The 13,527-nt window shown below is 42.4% G+C and overlaps 1 protein-coding gene across 5 annotated transcripts in view; it reads left to right on the plus strand.

Moving 5' to 3' along the window:
* pax5 (paired box 5) overlaps nt 1-13,527 on the plus strand; it is a 101,232-nt gene that overhangs the window by 16,806 nt on the left and 70,899 nt on the right. For all 5 annotated transcript variants that reach the window (XM_088624419.1, XM_088624394.1, XM_088624412.1 and 2 more), the window contains exons 2-5: nt 1,976-2,141; nt 7,540-7,737; nt 9,589-9,653; nt 13,313-13,438. In XM_088624419.1, the coding sequence (XP_088480545.1) occupies nt 1,976-2,141; nt 7,540-7,737; nt 9,589-9,653; nt 13,313-13,438 (555 nt within the window). The remainder of the gene's footprint in view (nt 1-1,975; nt 2,142-7,539; nt 7,738-9,588; nt 9,654-13,312; nt 13,439-13,527) is intronic.

The raw sequence follows: 13,527 nt of genomic DNA on the forward strand, positions 1-13,527 counted from the left end.
AACAAGTTGAGTGGAAATAATCTTAGGACGACTTGAGGTACAGAACTGTGATCTGTGTGTACGGGATTAGTGAACTACTGTATATGCATAGTTAGCATGGAAATACATTACTTTTTAAAAGCAACTGCCTCAGCACAGGCAATATAAAATAATGAACAAGGACTTTGGTTTTAGTTGCTTTTCTATTATGTCAAAATATTGAAAAAATCGCATTCAGAGCCATATAGATAAAAACACCTAACTCCACCTACAGTACAGAACAGATCCTTATCTTTTTGAAACTGTAAATTGGTCAATTTGTAGTAGTATCTACGCAAAATATTCTAGTTAATGACGATCTTATCATTTATAATGATAAACCTGTATTAGCTTGTATGCTATGCATAAAGAACCCATTATTTGACAGGTACGGATGTTGACTTTGCCCTTTGCCTTTATGAATACTTGTTTTTCTTACTGTCTTCTCCCTGTAAGTAAAAGACTTGACAGTTCTAGGGGTGATAGGTGTCTCTTCCTTGTCTTTAGCGCTCAACTGTGCATCTGCATCACATTTATTCAGTATGTTTGTATATATAGCTGTCTCTCAGTTCACATATGTAGGTGTAGACAGATAGACACGATGACAAGCACTTCTTTGGCTGGTCAATCACATGCTTGTATTAATGGGAAACCTGAAATAATACAGGAGATAGGTTTATGGCAAGTTACAGTAGATACTATGGGACACTATATGTGCTCTGATGCACTTTATGTTGAGGTGGCTTATAAATGAGAAATTTATGATTCTTCCGTTCTCAGCTGTGTTTCATTACAATTTAAACATCCTATGATAGAATTTCTAGCCGGGCATTCACTATGATTACCTTAATGATAAAGTGAGATTGTGGAAGTGTGGGAAACGCATTCAAAGATTTTCTTATCAAAGTTAAAGGTTTTAAAGTAGTACCAAATATTTATTTCAGGCACATTACATTTATTGACACTTTATGTCTTCTGTTTTTTTTAACTTCACAGGTTCACAGGTTCAACTTCACACTAGCTTGAACTCTTTCCTCACCAGTGACAAGCTTGGCAATTTCATCTTGTTCGCTTGTTAACAGAATATGGGATTACAATAAAACACTTTTCTTAAATATGCTCTCTGGTAATATACATACAGCCGTGTCATGAGCTCTTTAGGAGCTTTATCAGCTCTTTATCCCTGATCATTTATATGTTATATATAATTAATATACCGACTGATTCTTCTTTATCTATCCCTTTAAGAGTCTGCAATGAAAAAGAAGGTTTGAATAATTGGTCCAAGGAAATTTGCGAGGTGCTGAGCAAATCTGTAAAAATGACGAAAAAAGCATATTTGAGCTTGGTGAAATGCTTTTTTTTTTTCCATATTAAGATAACTTATTCGGCACTTTCCTAACTCTTTTTTTGCCCTGGTGGCTCTCATCCCTGTGGGCTGCACGAACGCACCGTTTAAATGAATGTCTCAGCCCATCTTTCTGACTGTAATGATGACGGAAGACTCACAATCTAAAGAGCAGCGGTACGTCGAACTAAAATCTGAGCAAAACCTGTGTTTTCGGGGACGTGGCCTGCTTTTTCTTTTCCCCCTGAAGGAGTGGGGAGAAAAGGGAGCATCAGACCCACCTGGAGGGTCACCTCCAGCAGAGCTTTGCACTTGAAATCAGCATGCACAACGAAGGCTCAGCCACGTTAATTGGCAACGGAAGAGTTGTGAATGGGGGGCAGAGTGTGTGCTTTGCTGTGGTGTTCCATCTGAAGCCGTTTACTAGGGCTGATCTGGTGAGCCTGATGTGGCAAATGGCAGTGATTGCGCCTCTCAGACGCAGTGAGTGTATTCAGCCTGGCCTGGCGCATGGCGGGAGCTGACAGCGCTCTTGCTCACCGCGCTGAGGCCAGACATCAGGCCTGCTGCCGGGGCTCACTGCGTTTCTCCCTGGCCTTGTCATTGCAGGACACGGCGGAGTCAATCAGCTAGGGGGGGTGTTTGTGAACGGGCGCCCACTGCCGGACGTGGTGCGCCAACGCATCGTGGAGCTGGCGCACCAGGGGGTGCGGCCCTGCGACATCTCCCGCCAGCTGAGGGTCAGCCACGGCTGTGTCAGCAAGATCCTGGGCAGGTAAGCAGACACGGAGGCCAGGCGCGGCCCACTGGGCTCCGTGCCCATCCCGTGCTTCTGTCTGGGCTTCTCATCTGATCTTACTTTCACCAAAACATGAAGTTCGTATCTTTGTGTCCAGTCGTGTTCTGACCCGGATTCATACTGTGGCATGAGGAAACCTCTGTGGAGACTCAAACCCACTGGGCATTTTAAGGCCTTTTACCAGCACAAAGAGGCCAATCCAGAAACAAAGTGCTGAACTCTGAGGAAAACACTGCGGGACGGAGAGTTTCGCAGGGAGTCTGGGGAGCCCATTAACTTGAGCCTACCTGTCCGCGTCCCCCGTTACCAGGGCAACGTGCGGATACGCCCCTGGTCACTCTCGACTCCCCCCCCCACTAAAACAGCCATTCCAGTCCCAGTGTGTCTCCTTGCCAAACATTCAGCAGGGAAACGGTGACCAGTTTTAGTATCGTCTTGGCAGTATTTTGAAAAGAGCCCTTCCAAACTCACCTCAAGTGTGAGAGTTACTATGGCAGTTGAAGGGGTATGGAGCTACACAGATGTAAATTTCAAACCAAAACACAAACCCCTTTGCTGATCTAAAATAGGGTAATGTAGTGCAAATATTTTTACTTGTTTCAGAATCATTGATATTTTATGGGAGCCGAATATATTGTTTCAGTATAGTACTATTGAAAATATGTGATTTACCTCATAGATTTGTGTGTACTATTGTTTCGAAACGGTTGTGACCGTGGTTGGTATTGTTTCCCACTCCTTTCCTTATTTAGAGCTGCTTTTTACTTTATTTTTTTTTCTTTAAAATTGTTAAACCTCTACATTTTCGTATTAGCTCAAGTTATACTATGTAAAAAAAATGGTTTGGCTCGTTGGTTATTGGACCTAAGATGAATTTATACAAAACCTTCACACAGTTCAAAAGATTGTATACGTTGAAATATTAAAAATACTTTTGCGGCGGTGCATAATGTCGCAAAGAAGCTGCAACACGCTCTTCTGTGTGCCACTTAAGCATCCTAGAGAACTTAAGTGAACCTATAAACATTGTTCATAAGAAATTTCCGATACACTAACTTTCAGTGACCTTTCCTTGTCTATGAATAGCATAAGAATACCTCTCTTTGCGCAGTCATCTCACGTATCCCTCCTCCACCCCATTTCCTCCTTCGCCGCTACTCCTTGGTAACTCCTCACTCTGTATGAGGGTCCCAGCTCGCTCACCCTATCGCCAGGGGGCTGAACTCCAGCTCTCACCATACTTGAGCTCTCAGTGATCGCTTATACATCTTAGGTGCTCTTATTGCTTGTGAAGTCACAGTACTGCGCTCCCGTAAGAGTAAAGCAGTAAGTGAACACGGCCGGCTGGACGGTTTCAGTAATGCTTCAGTAATGACCCAGCAATGAGCACACAGTGAAGCTCTGAATAAAGGCTCTAAATTTAAGCTGAACGGCGGATGCTTGACCATACCGGGCCCTCGGTTGTGGCGGCAGTGCTGTGTGTAGCGGTGCGGTTGTTGAGCTTCTGTGTGACAGGGGTTACCTGTTTACAACACGGCGCTCTGTGGCACGCTGGACTGTTAAGTGACTTGACTTTTCTCTTCTGTGCTGAATTTCGACATAGGCATCGCGATTGAAATCGTTTAGTCTTTTTTTTTCTGCACGTCATGGTATCGATTCAGCTGCGGACTGTTTTACGTTTCAGTTAAATGGCACGAACGTTTCAAAATGTTAAATAAGAGCATACAGTAGATGTAATACAAAAGGTGACTTGCGCTGCGAATGGTATTGTGCGGCCGAGATGCTGGAGGTTTATGGATTCTAATGTAATTTTAAAAAGGACTAGAAAAGTTATATTATCTCGTAACTAGTTCATCATTTTTTGAGATCATGACGCTTTGTACTGTATGTACAATCTATCGATTTAGGCTATTCAAAAAGACTTCAAGTGTAATACATAATTATGTCTATTTGTTCTTGTGCAGTTTTATAAGAATTATAAGAACGTCCTTCTCTTTTTTCCTCTGTCCGTAGACTGAAAGGTTTTGCAATTCTCTCCCAGAGTATCGTATGTACACCACTAAAAAAGGACACAAAGGAAAAGATTCATCAAGGCATTTGCATCAGAATGAAAGTCGCCCCATATTTCTTGAGAAGTGCAGCAATTTTGAATGGTTGAAGGTGGAGGATTAGTTAGCGGGCCCGTCGTTATATCACAAACCCGTTTCTCATTGTTCTCTGAAAGAGAATTCTTTCTTCTTCAGCTTCACCATTGAAGCGTTGCAGAACGATTTCTCTAAGCTTTTTGCTCCATTTCAAAATTGGCTCCACCTTATTCTTGATATAATAAATAATTGTACAAATCCTAAATCCTTATATTCATACCTAAGTGCATTCTTCTTTCAGTTACACATTTAAAATATGTGTTTACTGTTACATGTGCGAACTCACTCCTCCCCTTATTAGTAAATTAGAATTTTTTGAATACTAGCTTATTTTGTACCTGTAAGAATGTTTATTATTCATGCCTAGTTCAACATTTATTCATACCATTAACATTATTTATTCTGTGAGTAACAACACAAAGTCCTCTGTTTATTCTGTCTGTTGACATTGGTAGCTCCTGCACGGGGGCTGCAGTCTTTAAGACACACTTAAAACTGAACAACTTTCTGTGGCTTGTCTTGTTAGAAATAGAGAGTTATGGTTCTCTATTTAAAAACTAAAAGTCAGAAGCCATGACTACAGGAGAGCATCAGCTCAGTGAACCCTGCACAGGATTACAGAAAGCATTGCTTTGGTTTTGTTAGGTACAGCACAAATGAAAGTAGTATCTAAATCATTTGCATGTTCACTTTCCATGTGTACAGATCTGCACTGTCCCCATCAACTACTGTCAAAATTCTAGACAGTCTGTCTGGCACATGAGGCTTAAATAAAGTCACTTCTTGCTCTCGGAAAAAAAAAAGCTCTGCTTCATTTTCTTCTACGAAGTGTGCTACATGAGAAGTAAGGTGCTTTATATAGAGATTTCATTTCCCAAAGGTCGGCGTCTTGTTTTGACCTCCGACCAAATTTTTTGGTCTTGAATGTAGAAAGTGCGCTACTGAGATCGAAATGCCACAGATCCTGCTGGTGGTTAAATACTTGTCCTGTGCCACCCAGAGCTTTTCTGTCAAGTGCCTCTGCCGTAGATTTAAGACTGAGGAATGGGCAGTTAACGTGATATGGAAGGTAAATCCAAATGATAATATTAAATAAATAATAAATTATGTAATAGTTGGATGATAAAAGAACATTGGTGACACATCTGGTGGGCATTTTGTAGAGTTTCTTGTCTGCAAAGTGAAGGGAATCCTCTTTCCTGTCCTTTTAGTGTTGGCAGGGCTGGAGGGTGAGGGAGGCAGATTGAGAATTCAACCTGTCTCTGAGCTCACAGGCTCTTTAAAGCCTGGGTCTTGAAGAGCAGCACCAGCAGCAGCAGCTGGGTGCAGCTGGGCTCCCGCGACAGCCCGGTTTGTGAAACCATGCGGTCCGGTTTTGGCCATACCGGGCCTGTTAGATCTCCCACACGTGTCCTCATTGTGCGTTTGTAGCAATTGGCCTCTTCAGTCAGCGGTGTAGTTCCAGCAGCTCCTGCCCGGAACTCTTCTCTCCTGTGAGAGTGGAGACCAGCGGGAGGTTGGACATAAGCCAGAGCTCTTCCAGGCCTCTCTGTCGGGGATGTCCTACCTACAGCCTAGTGGGGCTGGGCGGGGTGTGGGGCTGACTAGGCTGGCTGCCAGTGTACAAGCACCCCCCACAGAGGGCACTGTACTGTGGAACAATTCAGTCAAGAAAGCACAGTTACCACGGGCACTGCCTCCCTGCCAAACTAAAATCTCTGCCAAGACAGGACGAGTGCCAGCTCTCCATGTAGCAGGAGGGCAGGGGACCTGGCAGAGGAAAGATACCAAAGTACAAATGCTAAATTACTAATGGCATGGGGAGAAAATTAGTGGGGACAGCACGTAAATGCGCAGATAAATGAGCCCGATTTGTAGCCTGTCTTGAATCGTTTTCTTTCTGTGGCTGGTAGTTCTGCTGGTACTGCCTCCAGCTGGGCAGAATAAAACAATGAATCTTCCCCCCCCTCCCCCCCAAAAAAACCTACCGCAGCACCTCTGCACAGGAATCCCATGAATGTTTTTCAGTGAATAGGCCTTAGGCCTTACTTTCTTAGGAAAGTACAATGAAATCTTGGCAAAAGCATGGGAAAGAATCGAAAAGTACTGCATGTTACAGATTCAAAAAACATTTAAATGCAGAACATGGTGTGGTTATCTGTCAAAAGGGATTATTTGTCTTGTTTCTTCTTTACTGTGAATCAAACATTGAACGTCAGATTGTAGAAATGTATTGACTTTAGTCCACAATTAACAGACTAATAGGTTTCAAAGAACCAGGTACAGGAAGACATGTACAGTATCAATGCTGTATAAACTTTATTCAGAAATTTCAGAAATCACAGCATAGCTATTTCCTTTGTTCAATGTGTTATTGTTTTATTTCTTATTGGTTTCTGGTTGTCTGTCCTATTTTTGAAGTCCTCTTCCTTTGCTGCCAGCTAAAGGACAGCTCCAGGATATCATTTTCGTACTCAATTTAAGAAAAAACTAGCCCTCTGGATGCTCTTACCATTGTCCCAGTCATTGTACCAAATATTTCAAGAGACTTATGAGAGTTTTGCTTATTTTAGTGACACATTCAGCATACTCACTAAAAAACGTTTCTGTGTTAATGGACTGCATAATATACTTCTTAACTATCTAATTCTTTAATTCCTGATTTGCTGCCTGGTTGTTTATACTCATGCACTGTTCCGCCAGAAGTAGCTTTTGAAAAGTCTGTTTAGAGCCGAATGAGAAGTAATTACAGAGGAAGGTGTGGTATGTTAGTGTTATACTGTCTTGAAACCATACATGAGCAGCTACCGTTAGCACTTGACATCAAAGCATGGTAACAGAGCTGCTTTCTTCTCCTGTACACCTCCTGGTTATGCGGTAAAGGCATTTGTTCAAAGATCATTTGGGAAAAATAAAATGAAGAAAAATAAATATCATACCGAACACAGGGATTACTTAATGCAATGGAGAAAAGGCAGGTAAAATGAGGTTCAGATGAAATAGCCTTTTATGGGTAAACGTAACTTTTAGGCTTCTTTAACAGTTAGGCAATATATTTGCATCAAATGTTTTTTTTTTATTGAGAAAGCCCGACTGCTCTGAAGCAGGATCTATTTGTTCAGCTTGGGTTTCTTTTTCCTCTTGTCATCAGTATGCCAAGGAATGGGCATGATGCAGTATTTAGACTGGTAGCAGAGCCTTAACTCTATTTTTAAAACATTTGCTCACAGGTACTATGAGACAGGAAGCATTAAACCAGGAGTCATCGGAGGATCCAAACCAAAGGTTGCTACACCCAAAGTTGTTGACAAAATCGCCGAGTACAAACGCCAAAACCCTACCATGTTTGCCTGGGAGATCAGGGACAGACTGCTGGCTGAGAGAGTGTGCGACAACGACACGGTGCCAAGCGTCAGTTCCATTAACAGGTAAGAGTCTTAGCTGCTTTGGCAAGAGACCCTGTGCTCAAAAGTGTAGGAAGGCATCAGCAGCACACTGTACCACTGCAGGGTGACGTTTGCTCTAATGCCCTAATTTTTAATTGCTCTTTTGCATAAGATAAATTCACTTAAGTGGCCATATACAATTTCTTGGATTAGGAATTTGTCTTTTCGTATGCCCCAACTTGCTTTCCATGAGACGCACAGACAGGGAGAGAAGCTGGGGGTCAGAGCGCAGGGCCAGACATTTATACGGCGCACCCTGGAGCAGTTGGGGTTAAGGGCCTCGTTCAGGGGCCCAAGGGAGTAGGATTCCTCTCCCGGCTGCGGGATACAAACTGACAACCTTCCACCACACTGCCTGGAATTGCCTGTACTTTCTTTTTTGTCAAAGTAATTTTATGAAAATAACCATAAGTATTTTTGGGATGGTGGTGGGGAAAGTTAGAGGACCGCATGCAGTAAATGAACTGAGCTAACTCACTCTGAATGAAGTTCAGGTACTGGCGTCAAGTAACCAGAGAGTTAACCTTGTGTATTATGTAGATGTCCATCAGCTTGTTTCTCTTGCAGAGTCTTGTAGATCACCCATCTATCCATTTTCTGACTGCGGTATCCAGTACAGGGGTGTGGGCGGAGCTGGAGCCTATCCCAGCAAGCCTATCTCAGGCTGTATCCCAGGATGCCAGTACACTGCAGCGCACACACAGACACTGACACACACACGCTCACACCACGGCCATTTTGTGCAGAAGCCAATTAACCTACTTACCTCCCATTAATCTTTGGAGTGCGGGAGGAAGCCTCTTGTGGATCAAATAATTATTTGGAGAAAAGACTCTTTCGGCCCGTCCAGTTTGTCCAGGCGCCGATCCTGGATGGGACATAGGTCACGGAATATCCTATCACACCACTCCCCCTGCGTGTCATTCCAATTCATCTTCTCCATGAAAACTCCTCATCAGCGTTCCGAGGGGAAAGATGTGGGAAACAAACGACGTGATCGACTGTAAACGTGTAGTAAAGCTGTTCTGCTCTCGACATATTTATGAATAAAGGCCTGGGGCTGCCACAGCACAGTGTGTGTACAATCAGAGCTCATTGCATCCAGCCCGCGCGTGCACCTGTGGTAACTGCATGATCAGTCAAGCATTCATGTGTGCGGCCAGCTCTCATGTCACGCTGCCATCACCCAGAGCCAACGAGAGTTGCTCCATTGATTTCCTTTGGCAGGTTGTGGATGCACATAGCTCCTCTTAGTGCTCACATTGCACACCTGATACTAAGCTTGTACGGAGCACAGAAACTGATAGATTACATCACCTTCTGCACTGTGCGATGAGCTCCCCTAGCAGGTGACATCCCTTAAAAAGCGAGACCCTGTCTTTTGTCTCCCGGACCGGAACCTGAACCTTTTAGCCCAGCTGACATCTGGACCAGATGATCGGTACCACCCTCATTCTCGGCTTTCAGTAGGGAAGTGGTTTTCCCCATGTTCCGCGGAGCAGCGCTGTATTTTAAATGTGCCCCTGAGCCCTCTGCCAGGAAGACGTGTAATTCTGACATCATGCTACTCCAAAAGAAACATTTCAAGATAAGACGACTGTCTTCAGAGCCAGAATAAAGCATAAAGAGGATAAGCAGTGACTTAGGTGGAACAGGTTAAGGTTAATTCCACCCTGAAAAGTAGAAGGAAGAAGCACAACATTTCCGATGTAGAGCCTTCTTGGGGTGAGCCATTTCACACTATTGTAGCTCCCTACTCGAACCCAGTCCGTAACACAAAGACTAACTGGCACCTCTGTTGTCTCCTCACATGGTAAACTTCGGGTGTGTCAGGATCATCAGGACCAAGGTACAGCAGCCCCCCAACCAGCAAGTCTCTGCCTCCTCTCACAATATAGGTAAGTAATTTTCCATTCAATACAATACAGTACAGTATGTTCCTTCTGCTTTAAAATATTCCTGCTACCTGCACTTCTCTTTTCTGAAACACTCAGTTCCAGTGGCAGGTGAAAAAAATATTGATGGGCTTTTTAAGAGCTTGAAAATGGCTTTTTTGAGAAAAAAGGGCAGTAGTGACAGTATAGGTTTTTATCCATCAAAAACAGGTTTTTGCTTCCAAGTCAGGAGCTTTCAAAGCTGGGAGCACGACGTGAGTTTCAGTCGGCCTAACTAAGACTAAATTTGAATACTTTAAATAAAAACATCCATCAGCCCTAAAAACTGTCAATCTTGATACCGTCTCTTGTTTTAGAATTTAGGCAGTATTTGCTTTAGAAACTCCATGAATGTTGTAGTTCTTTAGTTGTACTAGCAATTATAGCACTTTTTGAAAAAGCTGAATAAATTCTGATGCAAATAAAAACTTATTGAATAAGTTGCTCATTCTTTCTAAAGGTTTTTACTTTATTGAACAACAGAAAAAGGATTTAGCGTTGTGAGCAGGGAAATAGAATAATCCTTCACAGTACGAATGTTGATTGATATCTTAGATATTCAGTTAATGTCTTTGTTTCAATGGTACTATTAAATTTGGTAAAGCACAAATATGCAAGATCACCTATTGGACCATGTGATGAAAATAGGGACTTTTAAAATTTAGAGATCTTTACAGTACCTTGTTTTCTGAAAGATCTCACACTCTATTTTTTATAAGAACAAAGTTTATCTTTAGAACAGTAAAAGAGTAGAATCATGGTCTCTGCTGGTCAAAACTCTGCATTGTGTGAAACAAGTATTCAGTATTCTTAATCATGGATTATTGTATTTGAATGAGCTCTTCGACTTCATCAATATTTCTAACAATTCTTTTTTTTCATCAGCAATTATTCTTCAAGAAAGAACCGAAAAGCTCTATTTTTTTAATAGCTAAGTCTGTTTTCTTAGGATTACTGAGATTACATTGTCTAATACCTAAGTCCTAGATCAGCCTCTTTTCCACTTTCTTCAGAGAAGTGAGAAATTGTATGAAGAGCAGGGAAGATAACTCCCAGCAAACCCATGGAGACAGTCACATTCACACACAGCACCTCTGCATATGAGACACCTGTTTCCTTCCATTGCCTTATGGATCTTTTTCCTTGACTGAGCAAATTTTAAAACATTATTTGTTTGTTTGGCAGACAGCTATATCCAAAGCAACTTGCTTGTTAGTACAGCGATAACACCTTAACCTGTATTTAGGGTGGAATAGCAGATGAAAAGAAATATAATATCATTGAGGAAGAATAAAAAAATAGTCAAAAATATGGTGTATCAATTCACAGTGCATGTGACATATACAAAGGAAATAAAGAAAGGTGACTCTACTGCAGAGGTTGGTGATAAACTGCATCTGCAGGTTGAGTCTGTCACTGGTGGCTCTGAAAGGTGGGTTGTGATTGGGGACTTCCAGGTGAAGGATGTACAGTCGTACAGCAGGCAGAGGTGACCTTCAAAGAGCTGCTCTTCACAGAGTTCCCTTTCAGGGAACAGAAAGAGAGGTGGAATGAGAGGGTAAAAAGATGGGGAAGAGAACAGAGGTAGGAAGAAATAAATGAATGGGGGGAATAGTAGGCACAAACAAGAATCCAGAATCCAGGGTTAAAGGGGAAGCTGTTTAAGGTCGCCCAAACTCTGGAGGGCTGGAGCAGCTTTTATAGGTCCCCTTAATCCATTGACTCACATGGACGCAAGAGACAGTAAACTAAGAATTCAGAGAGGAATAAAAAACCAAAGCAAGGTACCCCCATAGGACCAGTATCTAGGACATACAGTAGTGCACATAGGAAGTGTAGCAACATTAGATTTCAAACTGATGCAAGGGAAATACATGATAGTTTTCCAAGCATCTGTGTTCCTTGCAGTACACTCTGACCCTTTAAGAGATCAGGTGTGGCTTCACGCAAGACGAATCTGCTGCTAGAGCCATTCTAAACCGATTACTTTGAATCTTCTGTTGTTTTGGGCTTTTACTCTATTTAATTCAGAAGGTCCTGGGTAATCTTCCTGTCTGTTACTGGCATCGGCTTCAAAAACATGGCTGGGTACCTTGTTCTCTGTTTAAAGCAATGCTTCCTGTGCTTGGTTTTAAATGCAGTTCCACATATCATCCACTAATGTCCTGTGCTTCATGGTTTGCTGATATTTTCTGAAGCCCATTGGGCTGACAGTGCCTTTAAGGATTCTGAATACTTGGATCAGGTCCCATTTACTTTAGTAACCAGTCATTTTGCATTTACAAGAAGACCACCCTGCACAAGTCCTGCACTGTGAACTCCCCCCAGTGTCTTCATTATCAGCCTCGGAGACGTCTCTGCAATGTAAATTAATTTCGCGAGTGCGGATTAAAGTGTTTTTGAGTTCTGAAGATTGTGTTGATAAATAGCTTTCACGACGAGCCAGGAAATTGAAATTTCAAATTCAGCCCCGCAAAAAAAAAGTATTTGTGTGTGTTTCGAGTTGGGGGGGGTGGGGGTTAAAAGGGAGAAAGGTGGTTTGTAGTATACAGTATAGCTAATGGCAAGTCCTTCTAAAAAATTGATAATTAAATAATAAATCAAGAAAAAAGGATAGTTATTCGTTATAGTTTTCACATCGCTAGTCTGTAATAGATCTGAATATGTTTTTTCTTCCGTTAGATAACTCACTTTTCCCCCTCATTGTATTTGCCCCGGTCTGACGAGACAAGAGATTATGAACATTTGAGCACTGCTGTCTCTTTCTGAGTTTCTGTGTCTTTGCCACTGGTATATAAGCATCATCCTGTGAGTCAGCAGTATGGAAGGACAGGAACGGGCTCTTCTGGGGTTACTCAGGACTGAAGCAGTGTCTTTGAGAATTCCACTTCGTTTCCAATTCTCACTGAGAGCCAGATGGGGGATCCGAAATCCCCACAGCACTTCATCTGGTTCTAGCCAGTCTCTGCGGTGGAAATGAGGAAGTTTTTCTAAAAAAAATGAAAGCTCATTTCACCCTTCAAATTCACCCTGAACAAAAAGTATAAAGACGTACTGTACAAATCTGCATTATTGAACTCTGGTAGTCTAGGACAGTAAACCTTTAACAGAACATAACCTATAACTTAGCTTTGTTTGAAGAATGATAAAATCAGGCTTTCTGTTGTTGTCTAGTTTGCTTGCGTAACACAACATTTTTTCATAGGTGTTTTTTTTTTCTCTAGTACCTGCAGTTAAAGACCGGGTTCTGAGTGGTTCTGTCCAACAGCTAGGATTACTGAACCCTCACTGCCTGAGATGTGAATAAAGTCAACAGCAGCAGCAGCAGACGTGTGAAAAGAATGGACATTGTTACGAGCCAGGAAACGTTTATCAGTTATCATTGACGCGACTGTTTGCAAAACTCATGAGCACGAACAATTGCACCCACTACAACATTCGGTGTGTCACTGCGGCACCGAGTGAATACGGACCTTTTGGTCGTAGCTACAGGACACAATTACAAAGGTTACCATTCCGCTGATGTTACTAACAATAAGTCCAAAAAAGCTGTAAGGTGTTGTAGTTGTACTGTGGTAGTGTTGGGAACCAAGAGTGTTCAGTAATGTGTTCTGTCGCCACAGCCTCCACAGTGTCGGTGACTCAGGTGTCGTCGGTGACCAGCGACTCAGCAGGCTCCTCCTACTCTATCAGTGGAATTCTGGGAATCAGCTCCAGCAGTGACGCCAACAAACGCAAGAGGGATGAAGGTGAGACCCTATGCCTGTTGGAAGCAGGCACCCCTGCATGTGTTTACCTTTCTTATAGGATTCACAAATTATTTAATTCAGTGTGTCCC

This window comes from Lepisosteus platostomus, chromosome 1 (genome assembly GCF_059453375.1).
Source record: "Lepisosteus platostomus isolate fLepPlt1 chromosome 1, fLepPlt1.hap1, whole genome shotgun sequence".
Taxonomy (NCBI): Eukaryota; Metazoa; Chordata; class Actinopteri; order Semionotiformes; family Lepisosteidae; genus Lepisosteus; species Lepisosteus platostomus.